The sequence below is a fragment of the Chelonoidis abingdonii genome, chromosome 11 (assembly GCF_003597395.2).
Source record: "Chelonoidis abingdonii isolate Lonesome George chromosome 11, CheloAbing_2.0, whole genome shotgun sequence".
In the NCBI taxonomy this organism is placed as follows: Eukaryota; Metazoa; Chordata; order Testudines; family Testudinidae; genus Chelonoidis; species Chelonoidis abingdonii.
The window spans coordinates 56,911,003-56,928,804 of NC_133779.1; the positions used below are offsets into that span (position 1 = coordinate 56,911,003).

Sequence of the window (17,802 nt, forward strand, 5' to 3'; positions counted from 1 at the left end):
TGCAGAGGAGAATACGCCCAAGTATTGACATGAATGTTGTAGCAGCCCTGTTTGATAAAATATGCGTAAAGTCAGTACGGATTCACTCAGGTTAATAAAATCCTCAGAAGCAGCCCATACGGCAGTAAAGAGGCGCTCCGAAATGTAACACCATAAAAAGAGATAAATAAACACGGCATCCAGAGCATGTGCTTCTAAACAGGGTGCGCAAACTTTGTACTGGTGACGCCCTTTAAAGATTACCAAGCCTATGAATGTGACCCCCACCCTAAAATTGAAAAACACTTTTAATGTATAACACCATTATAAATGCGATGCAAAGCAGGTTTGGAGTTGTCCATAAACAATGATAAGTAATGCCTTTACCTGAGAAGGGGTAAGAGCTCAGTACACCTGCGATCACTGAACGCAGAGGACCAATAGAGGACAAGATATCTTCAAAATCTTGGGGAGGGAAGCTTTGTTGTGCCGTTGTTTGGGTTGTCGCTCTTGGGACGAAAGAGGGACCAGACGTCCGCCGGCGCCCAAACTTCTGAATCAGTCCCTCATGCTTCATAACCGTGTAAGGAATGTAGCCAGGCAAGGCGTTAGTCCTTATGTTGCTTTTCTCATACTTGGTAAATATTCTTCGTGCTTTTTGTTTTTTTTTCGCTCGCCGCCCCCTACTCAGCGGCGGCCACTGAACGTAAAGGCTAGGGGGTTTCCTGCGTGCTATATGACCAACCCTTTAAAGTATTTCCATCCTAAGTTTTAACAGAAATATAGTTAACCCTCTCTATTAAAAAAGCGTTCTTTAAGAAAACCGGATTGATTTCTTTCCCTGTAAGATTCCAAGGAGGATGGGTCTGACCACCAGGGATTGGTGGGGGGAAAAGAAGGGGGAATGTTACTTCTCCTTAAGATCCAGGGGTATGACGGTTCACCAGGAATTGTGAGCCCTCGACCAGGGAGGGGAAAGTTTTTTGGGAGGGACAAGAGTCCCCAACGACACACGAAATGCCTGGGTGGTGGTTATAACCAGATCTAAAGCAGTAATAGCGGCAGAGCGCGGCAGTCCCCCACAGTCTGACCCTGGGTAGTCAGTAGTGGGGAAGCAAAAACCTTGACAGGGGTGGAGCCGACAGCTGTGTGATCTTCATCAGTAACAACCCGGCGATTACCCTTCCCTGAGGTCCGCCGCAATCCCCAGTTGAGAACCCAACGGCACGCAGCAATACCATAGGCTCATTGTAGTGATCACAATAATCGGTTTGACATGCAATGATTCAAACTTGAAGACTTGCGCTAGAAAAAAAAGCCCGAAGTGAGGAGAAAGGCTAGATCTAACAGACGCTCACCCTCGTCCAGGTTTCTGACTTTCTCAGCAGGTCAGTGCCGTGGCCGACGAATCTTTACTTTTTCCATGGAAGGACAAATCAGCCAGAGTCAGCGCAAGCAAGACTGGGCTGAGCCGCAGCGCGGGCAGGACTGGGTTGGCCGTACAGACTAGTTCAAGGGCCACCCCAACAGCAGCTGCTCCGGGAGTTGAATACCAATTCTGCCGCCCAAAGTCAGCAATCCAAGACTCCTTACTTCTCCCCTGGGACATCAGCTGGCAGAGTCGAACGTAGCCCCAGATGTCAAACCAGTGGCGTAACAAGCAGAGGGACATGCAGACGCTAGTCACTACTGGCACTCTTCGGTGCTCGATCCCTGCCTTGAAGCACGCGCATGAAACAGCGGCAGGCTGCCTGCTCAGCAATGCCAGTATCTAACAGCACGGCGCACGCCACCGGAACACAGACCGTGTCCCCACTGGCCCATGAAGTAAGCCAACTCTCCACTGAGGCAACTCATCTCACTGGGCCAGCGGCACGCGAAAGCCCCAGGCAGGGCACCTTCCGCTGGCGATGGAGTCCTGCAGCTCTGGGCTAACATGCAAACACTGGGAAGACATAGCAAAGGGGGATCACCAGGAAAATTCAGACAGAGCTCCAGTGATGGCCCAGCCCTGCTCGCGCTGGCCCGGGTCTCTACTTCGTAGTGGGGATAGCTCACACAGCACATCATTGAAGGACTGAGCATTTACGCTATTGTATCTACAGTGTAAACCAAGGGGTGTGCCTGGCCCTCACAACCCCCGAGGAAGCGGGGACCGGTGCCCGCCAGGAATTACAGTCTAAACAAAGTGTATACGTCTAAACGGAGGGGAAGAAGACGGGGCATAGCTGGACAGGGAGGAAAGAGGTGATGAAAGGGTTTGAGGAGGAGAGGGAGGGCACTCGAGCACAAAGAAACAGAAGCAATTCCAGGCAAGGAGGCAACCAGGAACAGGCCTGAAGCGAAGGTGGCTGAAATAGAGAGAACCGGACAGTGTGGGGCCCAGAGGGAGTGCAGAGGAGAATGAAGAGAGAGATAAATGAGAAGAGGCCAAAAAGCAAAAGCCCAGCCAAGGAGCCTGAACATAATGCAAGAAAGAAACAGTAAACCAGAGAAAAGAGGGTACGGCAGACAAGCAAGAGCAGAGAGGAACAGATCAAACAGCATTGGCGCCTCAGAGGTGGGGGAAAAGTACAGCAGCACCAAGGGACGTGAGGACAACAATTTAAATCAAGTGAGAAGAGAAGGGTAGATTTAAGAGAAAAGAGAGACCTCATGGCCTCTGAGATCTGCAATAGTATGGACGTTGCGAAAAGAGAGAGGGACAGGGTAGAATGGTTGTGAGATTTTCAAAAAAATCATGTGGACTGGAAGGTAACCCAAAGAGGTTATCAGCCAGACCCCTGTGGCAAGGCAAGGATAGTAGAGACCTAGACCCATCCCGTTGTAAAAACCGTCATAAGAAACGGCCAGTACGAGTCGTAGACCAAAGGTCCATCTAGTCCATGAATCCGTCTCTACAATAGCCTGTGCAGGTGCCCCAAGAGGAAAGGAACAGACAGGGAAGCATCAAAGTCACCACACCTCCAGTGAGGGAATTCCAGCACCCCCTAAGTAGCCAAAGTTTTCCCTAATATCGAACGAAATCGGCCTTGCGCAGAGAATCCATTACTTCTTGTCGCCGACTTCATGCCATGAGAAACAGCTGATCACATCCTCTTATCAACAGGCCTAACATAGGAGGAAGACTGAGGAGGACCGGATAATAATTCTTTTCTAAACTAAACTGCCCAATTTGGATAACCGTTCCTATGAAGCCGATGTAACTTTGTCATTTTGTGCTGTCCTGGACTGTCTCTAATGTCCTCCCTTTCCAAGTCACGCGAGCTCCGCCTGTGAGGTCGAAGCACTTGACCCAGAACTACAAAACACCGGTAAACGCACAAATGATAATTTAAACAGATGAGTGAACCATCGGAGGTAACACTTCAGTAGGACCAACTCAGACAGAAAGCATCTGACAAGTGGATCACCCACGAAAGCGCATGCCCAATAGTCTGTGAGCTAATAAGGGTCACCAGACTCGTTGTGATGTATGATTGTTACGGAGCAACGCTAACGATTCACTACTACCGTCCCCATCTCCACCGCACCGCACAACACCCATTGTGTGCCCGATATCCTATTGGAAACTGACATAAAAATGTGAGCTCTGTAGTTGCAAGGGTCGCTATCTGTTGAACGCTAGACACAACACGGGCCCCTGATCTCAGCTGGGAAGGGACTGTCTCTCGGGCTGAACGCTACACATGCCGTTGTAAACCAATTTCAGCAGCGTAAACTGATTAACGCGCAGCCGACCACACGAACCAGCCCTTAATATCGATATATTAAGCTTTAAACCGGTTTGCGGTACCTTCCCGACGAGAGAAGTACGCTGAATTGGTAGTACCAATCGGATAGGGTTAGTGTGGCCCTGCAAACGACGGTATTGGCCGCCGGGCGTATCTCCACAGTGCACCATGTTGAACCTGCTCTGTGACAGCAAATCTGAACTCAATGCAGCAGGCCAGGTAGAACAGGAAAGCCCTGCGAACCTCTGAATTCATTCCTTGCCCAGCGTGAGCCTGAGCAGCACGGGTGCGATGCAGTCCCAAATCCAAAAAGAGCTTCCAAGAGAACCCCGGAGTACTGCATGACTAACGGTAGGGAGACAAATCGTTCTATCAGAGCTCCGTTACAAGAAGACGAAATGCCAAAGCATGAAAAAAATCCCATGGCAGAACAAGTCCACAGCAACATGCTGTACAAGTGTAAAATGAGCCAAAGAATCAAATGAGCTCAGGAGGGGAGGGAGGGGTTACGAAGGACTCCAGCATCCACAGTCCCCGCAGTCGCCAAAAAAGTATGCATCTGGCTGAAGCGCCCAAGGCCGTAGGGTCAACAACACATGTCCGGAGCTGGTCAGGTACATAAGCTCGTTAATTACCGCCCTCCCCGCCTGGAAAGAAAAGGGGAAAAAAACGTGACTTTTTCAATGTCAACCCTGTGTCTACTGCAGTGCTCTGGTAGAAGACGCGCATGCGCCGCAGTGAACAGCAGCAATCCCTCCCCCCCCGGGGATGTACAGTCAAACGGACTAGTAGCCTCCTGCCATCACCCTGGAGGCCCTACGGCCCTCAGGAGGTCGGGGGGGGCGCCGTAAAATAGAAGACTCACGGTCATCCCCAGTAGATGGGAACAGAACTAGGACAAGAAGTAATTGGCTTAATCTGCAGCAAGGCCGATTTACGTTAGATATTAGGAAAACTTTGCTAACTATAAGGGAGGTTGTGGAATCCCCATCACTGGAGGTGATGGATGACTTGATGATTCCCTGTTCTGTTCATTCCCTCTGGGGCACCCTGCACAGGCTATTGTCAGAAGACAGGATTCTGGACTAGATGGACCTTTGGTCTGACTCAGTCTGGCCGTTCTTATGAGGTTTTTAAGAACAGGGATGGTCTAGGTTTACCTATCCTTGCCTTGCCACAGGGGTCTGGGCTTGATAACCTCTTAGGGTTCCTTCCAGTCCCACATGATTTTTTGAAATCTCACAACCCATTCTACCACTGTCACCTCCTCTCTTTCAGCAACGTCCATATATGCAGAATCTCAGCAGGCCATGAGTCTCTCTATTCTCTTTAAAATCTACCCCTCCCTCTGTCTCCACTGATTAAATGTGTCCCTCACAGCTCACCTGGTGCTGTGTACCTTCTCCCCCACCTCTGCAGGCTGCCCAAAATGCTGCTTCTAAGATCTGCTTCCTCTCCTGCCTCTCTGACCATGTCACTGCCCTACCCCTCTCTTCTCTGGTTTACTGTTTCTTTCTGCATCATATTCAGGCTCCTTGGCTGAAGCTTTAATGCTTTTGAAGCACCTCTTCTACATTTATCTCTCTACCTTCATCTCCTCCTGCACTCCCTCCTGGGCCCAACACTGTCCGGTTCTCTCTATTTCAGCCACTCTCAGCTTCAGGCCTGTTACATGGTGCCTCCTATGCCTGGAATTGCTTCATGTATTCTTTGTGCCGAGTGCCCTCCCTCTCCTCCATCAAACCCATTTCATTCACACTCTCTTCCCTCACTGCTCAGCTATGCCCCCGTCTTCTTCCACCCTCAGTTTAGAGTATATCACTTTGTTTAGACTGTAATCTCCTGAGGACAGGGACCAGTCCCAGCTCTGGGTCTGTGAAGGGCCATGCACACCCCTTGGGGTTATACACTGTAGATAAACAATAGCAGTAAATGGCATCAGCTCCTATCAATGATGTGCCTGTGTGAGCTACTCCACTAACAGAAATAGAAGAACCCCAGGGCCAGCGCAGAGCAGGGCACTGGCCATCACTGGAGTCTGTCTGAATTTTCCTGGTGAATCCCCCCCTTGCTTTGCTCTTCCCCAGTGTTTGGCATGTTAGCCCAGAGCTACATGGACTCCATCGCCAGCGGGAAGGTGCCCTGCCTGGAGGATGCAGTGACCACGCTGGCCACCAAGGAGAATGAAGTTGCCATCAGGGAGAGTCTGGCTTACTACATGGGCCAGATGGAGGAACAGGTTGTGTTCCCGGTGGAGGTGGCCGTGCTGTCTGAGATACATGGGAATTGCAAGAAGGCAGCCCTGCAGCTGTACATGCAGCGATCCTTCAAGGACGAGGATCAGAAGCACCAGAAGCAGCTGGCAGTAAGTGCTTGGGTCCTGCATGTCCCCCTGCCTTGTACGTCCCACTGGCTTGACATCTGGGGCTACGTGACCTCTGCCCAGCTGTGTCCCAGGGGAGACATCAGGAGTTTGGATGCTGACTTTGGGAGCAGGCCAGACATTGGTATTCAACTCCGAGAGCAGATGCTTGGGTGGCACTTGAACTGTCTGATACAAAAGGCACAAACCCAGTCCCTGGCGCTGCGGCTCAGCCCAGCCTCTTGCTCATGCTGATCTGGCTGCATTTGTCCTTCCATGGGAAAGTAAAGATTGTGGCCACACACTGACTGCTGAGAAAGCTCAGAAACCCCTGCTGGAGAGTGACGTCCTGTTGATCTAGCCCTTTCTCTACTTAGGGCTTTTTTTTTTTTCTGGGGACTCTCTGTTCCCCAAACTTTCCCCCTGGGCACCTTGAGAGCTCACAATTCCTGGTGAACAGATCATACCCTGGATCTTAAAACAAGGAGAATAATACCATTCCCCTCTTTTCCCCCCACAATCCCTGGTGGTCCAGACCCATCCCCTTGGATCTTAAAACAAGGAAAATCAATCAGGTTTTAAAAAGAAAGCTTTTTAATTAAAGAAAAGGTACAAAATATTATCTGTTAAAATTAGGATGGAAATACTTTAAAGGTATTGATCATATAGCCCCAGGAAACCCCTCTAGCCTTACGTTCAAAGTTACAGCAGCAGAGGTAAATCCTACAGCAAAAAAAAAAAAAAGAAAGAAGAACATTTACAAGTTGAGAAAACAAACTAAGACTAAACGCCTTGCCCTGGCTAATTACTTACAAGTATGAACATGAGAGACTGATTCAGAAAGATTTGGAGGCTGAGCGGACGTTGGTCCTCTTAGTCCAAGAGCAACAACCCCCAAAACAAAGAGCACAAACCTAAAGACTTCCTTTCTCCCAAGATTTGAAAATATCTTGTCCTCCTATTGGTCCTCTGGTCAGGTGTCAGCCAGGTTTACTGAGCTTCTTAACCCTTTACAGGTAAAAGAGACATTAACCCTTAACTATCTGTTTATGACAACTCCAAACCCTGCTTTGCATCCAGCATTTATAATGGTGTTAAATACATTAAAAAGTGTTTTTAATTTATAAGGGGGGGTCACATTCATAGGCTTGGTATTTTAAAGGGGTCACCAGTACAAAAGTTTGAGAACCACTGTCTTAGAGAAACATGATCTGATGACTGTATCATTTCATCTCTATTTAGTATGGTGTTACCATTTACAGAGAGAGCCTCTTTAAACCATGCAGGATGGGCTGCTTCTGAGGATTTTATTAAACTGAGTGAAAGTACTGACTTTACGCATATTTATCAAACCAGGGCTTGCTAACAAACATTAATAGTCAAAAATATTGGGCAGTGTGATGGCTGTTAACCCATGACTGCCCTTTGCCTGAGTAACGAATACATCGTAACCAAATCTCTAAGTATCTATTTGTCCATTGTCTGTTTTGCTAGGTAAATAACCTGTGCATTCATTTTTCCATAGCAACTCCTCTTCCCATATTGTTTTGGAACCATTCCTCTCATTTTAGATTATTTTTCTTTCTCTAGTGAGAGGGTCTCAGTAGCCTACTCAGCAGCTACTGGCAGATGAGAGAATGATTCTTCTTTTCTTTGAGTGTGACCATGTCTGTTCGGAAGCTGCATGAGGATTAACAAAGGATCATTTGGCCAAATATTTAATAATTTGAAATATTTGATTATGAATCACATTCCAGTATTCTTTAATGACTGGCTGCATCCACCATATAAGCATGAAATCACCTCTTTCACCACAGCTTCTCCAATGTGTATTCCCATTCACTCGCTATATATTAATTAATGTTAGTTCCTTCCCTGCCCCTCCATCACCTTGAGTCTCTCTGCCTGTCCAGTACAGCCCTTCCCCCTTATGAAGAGTTGGCGAGAGAATGCTCGGAGAATGCAGGGAGTGAAATAGAGTCAGTGCAGACACTTTTAGTGGGGGGACAGACCTGGATGGCACGGATGTGGGAGTTCAGGGGGGACAGAGAAAAAATACCCCAATGTTTCCCACTGCCCAGCTCATCATTCATAGATTCCAAGGTCAGAAAGGACCATTAGATCATCTAGTCTGACATCTCACATAACATCAGGCTGGAGAATTTCAGGTTATCCCTTTACTGAGTTCAGCAGTGTTTGATAAAAGTAATGTCGGGGAAAAGATGACCACCTCTGTGATTTGATCAGACAGCCTGAGGCACCTTTATTGATTATACACTTGTGCACAAGCGGAGGCCAGCGTATGCCCTAGCAAGGGTTAAGCTGACCTGCCTGTTACAAATGTTACTGAGCTTATAAAGGTTAAAACCGCAAAACGTCACACATAGATACAGCCTTATTTTCAGAAACAAAATTGCTATGCTGCAAACATGACTATATTACCCTATGGATACATATTTGCCTGGTTTAGCAAGCAAACTCTCACACATTTATCCTATTTTTCTGTTATAGTCTATTGCTAGTCAGGTCTGCGTTTGATCGTTTTACATTTTTTGTAGTCTCGCAGCCAGGGTGCTGTTATCAAACAGATTCTCTGGTTCACTTTATCAAATCTAGTTCTCTTTGAGGCCTGACTACATCTCATCTAGCATGCCTTATCAGTCAACAAGCTAAGTTAAAGCTCTAAATTATTTTTGATCAAAGCGCCAGGGCTAGATAATGGGGAGGAGGGGGGGATTATTTTCCCTAACAGTTCCTGCCTTTTTTGATGCCTTTAATTTCATGCATCAAACCTGCACTTGTGGTTATTGTTCCGGTCTTGATCCATAGAACAGGGATTCTCTATTTTGTGAGATGTCCATTGTATATATGTTCTCACGATAGGGTGAAAGAAGCTATGCTTGGGGCACGGTTGAGGATCAGTCTTGAGTAGAGGCATGAGGATAAAGGTTCTATATAAACACACCACCAAAACAAATTTTTCACAAGAATGGATATTTCGGTTCCCAAATAACCACATTACTATGGGGTTGGGGTTGTGAGGACTTTCATAACCTGACAATGAGATCTGCTTTTACACAAGGAAGATTACCATGTGTGCCGGTCTAAAAGGCATTAAGTGTGTCGTTTAGTATTATTTTCTAGGAGTATGTCGTTGTTATATCTGTGAGATTTTTTGAATGCAGATAATAGAGATAATAGATTGCTAAAATGATCAGGTACCACAGACGTCCAATTCAAAAGGAATTTGGAACCGCAAAGGTACTCGATATGATTTCCCAGTAGACACGTATATTGTGTGGGTACCTGAAAGGGATCCAGGCTTGATTTCAAGTCATCAAGAGATGGAGAATCCATCCAGGAGTTCCTGGGTAGTTTGTTCCAGTGGTTAATCACCCTCGTTGTTAACACACTGTGCCTTAGGGCATGTTTAAACATACAGTGCTGTAGGAGCTCCACTGCACCGATGCAGTGCAGCTGATGGAGATCCTCTGTGTCAAGCTCTCCTGTCAGCATAATAAAACCACCTTCACAAGCAGCAGCAGCCGTGTTGGTGGGAGAAGCTCTCCTGCTGACATAGCACTGTCCATGCCAGCGCTTATGTCAGTGTAACTTATGTTGCTCGGGGGATAGTTTATTCACACCCCTGAGCAACATAAGTTATACTGACATAAGCTGTAATGTCGACATAGCCTTAGTTATAACTTGAATTTGTGTGGTTTAACTCCAAGCCACTGGTTCTTGTTCTGCTTTTCTCTGCTAAAGAGCCCTTTGGTATTGGGTATTTTCTCCCTGTGAAGATGCTTATACACGTCTATCAAGTCACCTTTCATTCTTTTTTTAAAAATAATCTAAACAAATCAAACTCCTTAAGTCCCTCACAACAATATATTTTTCCAGCCCTCCAATCATTTTTGTGGCTCTCATTTAAACTCTCATCAGTTTAACAATCTCCTGGATATCAGTATTCCAGTATCAGGCTATATCTTCACTACCCGCCGTATCGGCGGGTAGCAATTGATTTCTTGGGGATCGATATATTGCGTCTCATCTAGACACGATATATCGATCCCTGAATGCGCTCCTGTCAACTCTGGAACTCCACCAACGCGAACAGCGGTAGCGGAGTCGACAGGGGGAGCCGCGAACATGGATCCCACGCCGTGAGAATCCGAGGTAAATTGATCTAAGATACGCAACTTCAGCTACGTTATTCACATAGCTAAAGTTGCGTATCTTAGATCGATCCCCTCCCCTAGTGTAGACCAGCCCTCAGTCTCACCAACACTGTATGCAGAGGTAAAATCACCTCCTTACTCCTGTTCACACATCCACGGATGTAGCTCTTTTGACACAAAATCGCTATGGGAGCCCATGTTCAGAGTCACTGCTTTCCAGGACACAGTGCCACATTCTGTACAAACAGCTCTGAGGCCTTCCCTTGCACCTCATTCTTCCTTGCACTGCTCCAAGACCCCACCACATTCCTTACCCCCTGCTCCGACTCCAACTTTTACTCTTGACACTGCTCAGAGTCTGCCAGCATTCCTGCCCTCACACCTATTTCTCTGAATAACCTCTCAGCCCCTGCTGCTCAGAGACCCCTCCAAATATGGGCCTAATGAGTGGAAAAAATCTGTTAATTTTTGTGTCCTTAGCTAGTTATTCAAATTCTTTCTTGGCCTACCGAATTATACTTTTACACTTCCCTTGTCAGAGCTTATACTCCTTTCTATTTTCTAGCACTGGGATTTGACTTCCAATTTTGTGCCACATCTTTTACCTTAGCCATTGTAGGTTGTTGGGTTTTTTGTTTTTTTTTTGGCCTCTTGCTAGTTTTTTTTAATTGATCTCATTAGCAGCAATACTTTATTTTGTTTTATTTAATTATTTATGTATCTGCTTTGCTGTAGCACCCAGGAGCCTCAGGCACAGACCAGGACCCCTCTGTGCTAGGTGCTGTACATTAGTATGGCTATTTATTGGGTATATTACAGTAGTACCTGGGCATCCCAGTCACTGACCCAGAGCCCACTGGTCTAAATACTGTATAAACACAGAACAAAGGGACAATTCCTGTCCCTAGGAGCTTGTATTATCAGCCCTCTCCAGGAAAGTTTCTGTCAGGGAAATATTCTTCTCCTATAGACATTTGCGGGTCAGACAATGTGATCTTTTACTCTTTAAGTCTGGTCCATCACCTTCACTCTCTGGGGCTGATGTTCAAGGATCCCTGCAACTCTTTCCCTAGTAAGTAACCCTGCCCCCTAAGCTAGAGGTGGCCGATCTCCTGTCCTCCTCCCTTAATAGCAACAGACAGGACTGCACCTTCTGGTAGCCTCCATCTGAGGCCTGCTATGTACAGAGGGCCTGGGAGAGGGTAACTGTGGCACTAGCTTTTCAGAAGCAAATTCTTGGGCCTTTTTGACACAGGCAATTTCCCCTCACAGCCAATCTTATAAGAAACTTTCTCCCTTTGTCTGTTTTCCTGATTTCCATGTCCCCACAGGAATCCTCCACCCACGGCTCACTCTGCTTCCATCCCAGATGTATGGGGAGCAAAGCAATGCCAGTCAGCAGCTCCTAAGGAAACCCAGAGGGACAGGGGGCTAGTCTAGTTGTCTAAATACCAGGTCTTATTGTTCTGTAAAAGATCTTGGTGCCCCCACAAGAATTCTGAACATACATGTATCCCAGATATAAGACAAGGATAGTAGCTCACATGAGAAATTGCAAACTGAAAACCAGCATCTCCATAAGGAATCTCAGCCTACATGCACCAGTACACAGTTGTGACTCTGGCTGAGTTTTACCAAGGGACAAAAGGCCAGATTTTCAAAGTTATGGGTGCCCAAAGAGGCAGATAAGGTCTTGGTGGGGTTTTCAAAAATTCCAAAGCAAGTTAAGCACCTAACTGCCATTGAAAATCAAAATGAACATTTTGGGCATTAGCAGGATGTTGTCGTGAAAAGTTCCTTTTTGTAAAAGCTATTTTTTAACCAATAAATAAACAAAAAAATGTAGAGCAGCTCCACCTAATACACCGTCCTGGCCACATTGTCAGACACTGAGCCTTTGGTTTCCACGTCAGAAGAGGGCAACATGTCTCCTAAACCCACCAGCACTAGTATGCTGGAAAGGGAAGGTGAGAGGGCAGAAATCCAGTCATCCACTCACACTGATCTCTCCCATGTCATTTTCCAGACTAAGATAAATGAACATTACGCGACTGTGCTGAGCAAGAACAAAAACACTTCCCAAGAGATCTGCCAGACCCTGCTCGTCCAGCTGTCAGCTGACATGGAGAAAAAGCTCAGAGATGGGGTTTACATGCAGCCTGGTGGGCATGAGCTGTACATGAAAGACCAGAAACAAGTGTTGGAGAGTTTCCAGAGGACACCCAAGAAAGGAGTCATGGTGAGTGATCAGCAGGGCCAGCAGAGTTATTTGGGGGACAGCTGGAGCACTTTGGCTTTTCTGTGCTCATGAACAGTCCACAAACTGTGCCTATGAAAGAGCATCATATCTGGCCGTGTGCATACACTGCACGTTAGATGCCTGGTTGAGTGTTGCCAACTCCACATAGAAGCAAGTCATCAGCGAAACCCTGAAAAGTCACTAGGTGTTACTATTTAAGCACTCCAAATGTGTCAAAAATGTCACTAAACAAAATGTCCACAGATTTCAACAGAGAACTATATGCACGCACACACGGGGTGGTCAATTTTTGTTATGAACATAATACTGAAATAAAGCATTAGTGTATATAGAAATTCTATAATCACTGAAAATGTTTTTAGACTGTGAATTGCATTCTAACTAGTGTTTGTCATAGGATTTGTCTACACTGGCAATTGAGCGACAAAAGTTTTGTCTTTCAGAGGTGTTAAAAAACACACCCTCAAAAGACAAAATTTTGCCGACGACGAGCACTGGTATGAACAGCGCTTTGTTGGCAGGAGTGCTCTCCTGCCAACAAAGCTAACCCCACCCTTTGATGGTGGTGGTTTTTTGTCAGCAGGAGAGCTGACAAACAGCAACTACACTGCGTGACTTTTAGCAGCATGGCTGTAGCCACACAGCTGTGTTGCTAAAAGCTGTGTAGTGTAGACATAGCCATAGTTTTTAAGGGTATGTCTCATAGACTCATAGACTTCAAGGTCAGAAGGGACCATTATGATCGTATAGTCTGACCTCCTGCACAACGCAGGCCACAGAATCTCACCCACCCACTCCTGTAACAAACCCCTAACCTGTGTCTGAGCAATTGAAGTCCTCAAATTGTGATTTGAAGACCTCAAGCTGCAGAGAATCTTTCAGCAGGTCACCCATGCCCCATGCTGTAGGGGAAGGCAAAAAATCTCCAGGGCTTCTGCCAATCTGCCCTGGAGGAAAATTCCTTCCCGACCCCAAATACGGCGATCAGTTAAACCCTGAGCATGTGGGCAAGACTCACCAGCCAGCACTCAGGAAAGAATTATCTGCAGTAACTCAAATCCCAACCGATCTAACATCCCATCACAGACCACTGGGCATACTTACCTGCTGATAATCAAAGATCAATTGCCAAAATTAAGCTATCCCATCATCAGCCATCCATTCCATAAACTTATCACGCTAGTCGAGCTGGTTGTTTTGCCCCCACTATCCCTTGGAAGCGTTCCAGAACTTCACTCCCTCTAATGTTAGAAACCTCATTTAATTTCAAGTCTAAACTTCCTAGTGTCATTATAGCCATTTTCTTGTCATCCACTTGTCTTCTTTAATATTCCTCTCCCTCCCTAATATTATCCCTTGAATATTATAAGCATTAATCCCCCTCAGCCTCTTTTGGTTAGTAAACAAGCCAAAGACTCTTAGATCTCTTGTCATAAGACAGGTTTTCTATCCTCAGATCATCTAGTAGCCCTCGCTTAAACAAAAGCAGTTTGAATTCATCCTTTAAACTGGATAGACCCAGAATGCATCACAATATCCATGAGGTCTCACCAGTGCTGTTACGGTACTCCTCTATCTTTGCCGAAATACTCCCGATGCATCTAGAAACCTGCATTGCTTAGGCATATCACATGGGAGCTATATAGTCCATTCTGTCAAAAATACTACTGAGGTCCTTCTCCCTCTCAGTTCTACAACTGATGGCCCAGTTTAATAAACTAAATTCTTATTATTTATCCTTAATTCATGACTTGCACTTTCACATTAAATGTCACACTATACCAATTACTGGGTGTCGATTGGGGAAAGCAAACAGCTCAGGTTCACCTACACGAAACACTATCCAACAGTTCCACCACAGGCTTTATCCTGGAAGATATCTCGCGCGTGGGATCCCTGGAAGACGGGAGACATTTCTACTGCAATGCCAATTCCCGCCTGCCCTATGCAGTTGCTGTGTGCAGCAATGGTCCCCCCCCACCCCTCAACGCCCGTGCTGGACACGTTAGCCTGACTGGACAGGACCACATGGCTTTCCCAAAAACCGTGCAAGCCGCAGTCCCACGCTCTGACGAAACTTTGAAGAGAGTTACCAAAGCTGATACGCTACATGATAAACACATCAATGACTTACCCTTGCAGCATGCATGCAGCCCTAACTCTCCCTCTCTCCCGAAAAATTTTCATCCTGAAAGTAAACGCTTACCGGCAAATTGCTCTGTTGTCTCACAGCAGCTGCTGTACTGGTTACCATTCCTCCTGCTTGAGAAAGCTCTAGCGCAAATGCCTCCAGGGACTCCAGGTGTCTTCCCCCCAGTAACCCTCACCCTCTTTCCTCCTCCTCTCCTCGCTCTGAAATGTCCATGGTGGTCCTTGGAGTGGAGGTAGGGTCACCCCCAAGTATCGCGTCCAGCTCTTTGTAGAAATGGCAGGTCATGGGGGCAGCACTGGAGCAGCAGTTTCCCTCATGGACTTTGCAGTAGGCACTCTGCAGCTCCTTCACTTTAACCCTGCACTGCAGAGCATCCCAGTCATGACCCTTTCCATCATGGCCCTTGATATCTGCCCATAGGTATCATAATTCCTATGGCTGGAGTGCAGCTGGGACTGCACAACTTCCTCCCCCCAAACACTGATGAGGTCCAGCAACTTGCCATTGCTCCATGCTGGGGCTCGTTTGCCGTGTGGAAGCATGGTCACCTGGAAAGATTGACTGATTGCACTCCACAGCTGGCTGAGCAAACAGGAAGGGGATTTTTAAAATTCCCGGGACATTTGAAGGGCGGGTCTGATGCTTAGTCACCTGAGACCAGGGCAGTAGAGGTCGAACTGATGAGCAGAATGGCTAGAACAAGCATTCTGGGATACCTCCGAATACTTCTGGAGGCCAATAATAGTGCTTTTGGTGGCCACACTGGCCGGGCAGTGCTGCATTAGCAGCACAATAGTCTTTATTCCTCTTGTCAAGGTGGAGTACAACCAGCGCTGTAGCCAGGGAGATACAGCACTGTATGTGCCTTGCAAGTGTGGACGGTGATTCAGTTGCAGCGCTGTAAGGCCACCACCAGCACTGCAACTCTCCAGTGTAGCCAGGCCCTCAATGTGTTAACCTGGGGTAAAATGGATAAAAGTAGGCTCAGTGTTTATTGTGTGGGTGAGCTGTTGAGCAGTGCTTGAATAAACTGCAATTAGGGTTAGATAGAGATTAATTAACATGTGAATGGCAAGGTGTAAAATAGTCCCCAACACTCCATTCACTATAACCTGCAGGTGAGAAAAAGAAGTTTGTGGAGGCTAATTAAATACTTCGCTAAAGCGAGGCGCACTTCAGAGAGAGCAGACAAAGTTTGTTTTTACCCAAATGTTTTCTTTCCTGCTGCTCCATAGGAGGTAGCACAGCCTGTGATGGTAATGAAGTGGGCAGGGTGTGGGAGGCAGAGCCACACTGATGATGTAAGAAGAGCATGGAATGGATTTCAGTAATACTATTCAGCTGCTTGTGAATGATTTTGTGACTATACAAATTGGCAACGTCTTTTTCTGAATATCACTATAATCAGCAGTGAAAGCCACTGGATTTGTTGCTTGTCGTTTTCACACTAATTTCCTGGCTAGGGAAACCAAAAAGTTGCTAAATCTAGCAAGAAAATAGTTAAATTGGCAACACTAATTCTTCCTGAAGGAAGGAAGGAAGGAGGGAGAGAGAATTTACAATGTTTTCTATCACATTCTTATACTCACCAGGTAAATGCATGTATATGTATATGTATGTCCAGGGAACGGGAGTTCTTGAATTCCTGTTCTAGCTACACAGAGTCACTCACTCATACCAACTTTGCAGGTCTGCTTGATACATGTAATAATTCTGCATGCCTGGCCTGGGAGTTTCAAGTCACCATTCTACCTGTTTAGAGTATATTCATGTTGGAGGACCATTTCTTATGTAGCAGCTGGGATATTTCACCTTTCTTTAGATACATTGGCCAAAAATAATAAAGCTCTAGGTTCTGCTTTTTGCCTGATATGCTAATTAGGAGAATATCACTTAGCAGCAGAATCACCTTCTCTTTATTGTGATTCCTGCAGTTTTGGTCATTAATGTTTTTAATATGACAGCATGAAACTCCGTTGACAGTGGGGCTCTCCGTAGCTGCTAATCAGACAGTGTTGTCTGGATAGGCCTGCAGACAATGCAGAATTTCTAGCTAGTTTCATAGGCGTTCAAGTTCAATGACACTTTTGATACATTTGAAACACTGAAGGATAGTTTACTCAACTGATGTAAGCCAATATGCTTCCACTCACTGCAATGGAGCTTTACTGATTTACACCACCTGAAGCCCTGATCCCAAAAGTCTCCTTGTTTGTTTGAACCCACATGTAGTGCTCCCTCACTCTCTGGTCCAGAGGGCGGCCACTCTGCCTCATTGTGTTGGGGTTTAGTTCTCAGGTCGCACCAGTGGGGTGGACCCATAAGCACTCTAGAGCTCTGGGTCTATCCGACAGAGGCAAACACACAACAACAGTCTGGGGCCTTTGTCCCCACCCTCTAGGCAGGGCAGCACCCTGTGAAGTCTCTAGGTCACAGCCCAACAGTAGGGCTGACGGCAATTAACAGTCTAGGGCCCTAGCCCTCGAGCAGGAATAGGCTGGTAGCCAGCTGTAGCCTAAGCCTCCTGGCGCAGGCAGCCAGTAAACTGACACAGTCAATTGGCTCTAGCCCTTTGGGCAGGGTCGAGCAGGGGGCAGGCGGTAGCCTGGGATTATGGGCTCAGGCAGCCAGCACACACACACTCTCGGGGTTCAGGTAGCTTTGAGTGCCCACCCAGTCTAGGGGGCTCAGCAAGGGTTTAGCACCCAGCAGGTAGTCTAGGCATCTTCAAATCACTGGGACCTGATGAAATGCATCCTAGAATACTCAAGGAGCTGACTGAGGAGATATCTGAGCTATTAGCAATTATATTTGAAAAGTCATGGAAGACAGGAGAGATTCCAGAAGACAGGTAAAAGGCAACTATAGTGCCTATCTATAAAAAGGGAAATAAGGACAACCCAGGGAATTACAAACTAGTCAGCTTAACTTCTGTTCCTGGAAACATAATGGAGCAAATAATTAAGCAATCAATTTGCAAACATCTAGGTGATAATAAGGTGATAAGTAACAGTCAGCATGGATTTGTCAAGAACAAATCATGTCAAGCCACCCTGGTTGCTTTCTTTGACAGGGTAACAAGCCTTGTGGATTGGGGGGAAGTGATCGACATGATATATTGTGATACAGCATGGCCA

The 17,802-nt window shown here is 46.5% G+C and overlaps 1 protein-coding gene across 1 annotated transcript in view; it reads left to right on the plus strand.

Moving 5' to 3' along the window:
* Positions 1 to 17,802, plus strand: part of LOC116825956 (guanylate-binding protein 3-like) — a 197,430-nt gene that overhangs the window by 131,570 nt on the left and 48,058 nt on the right. Inside the window, exons 9-10 of the mRNA XM_075071154.1 lie at positions 5,801 to 6,078; positions 12,280 to 12,492. Coding sequence (XP_074927255.1) covers positions 5,801 to 6,078; positions 12,280 to 12,492 — 491 coding nt within the window. The remainder of the gene's footprint in view (positions 1 to 5,800; positions 6,079 to 12,279; positions 12,493 to 17,802) is intronic.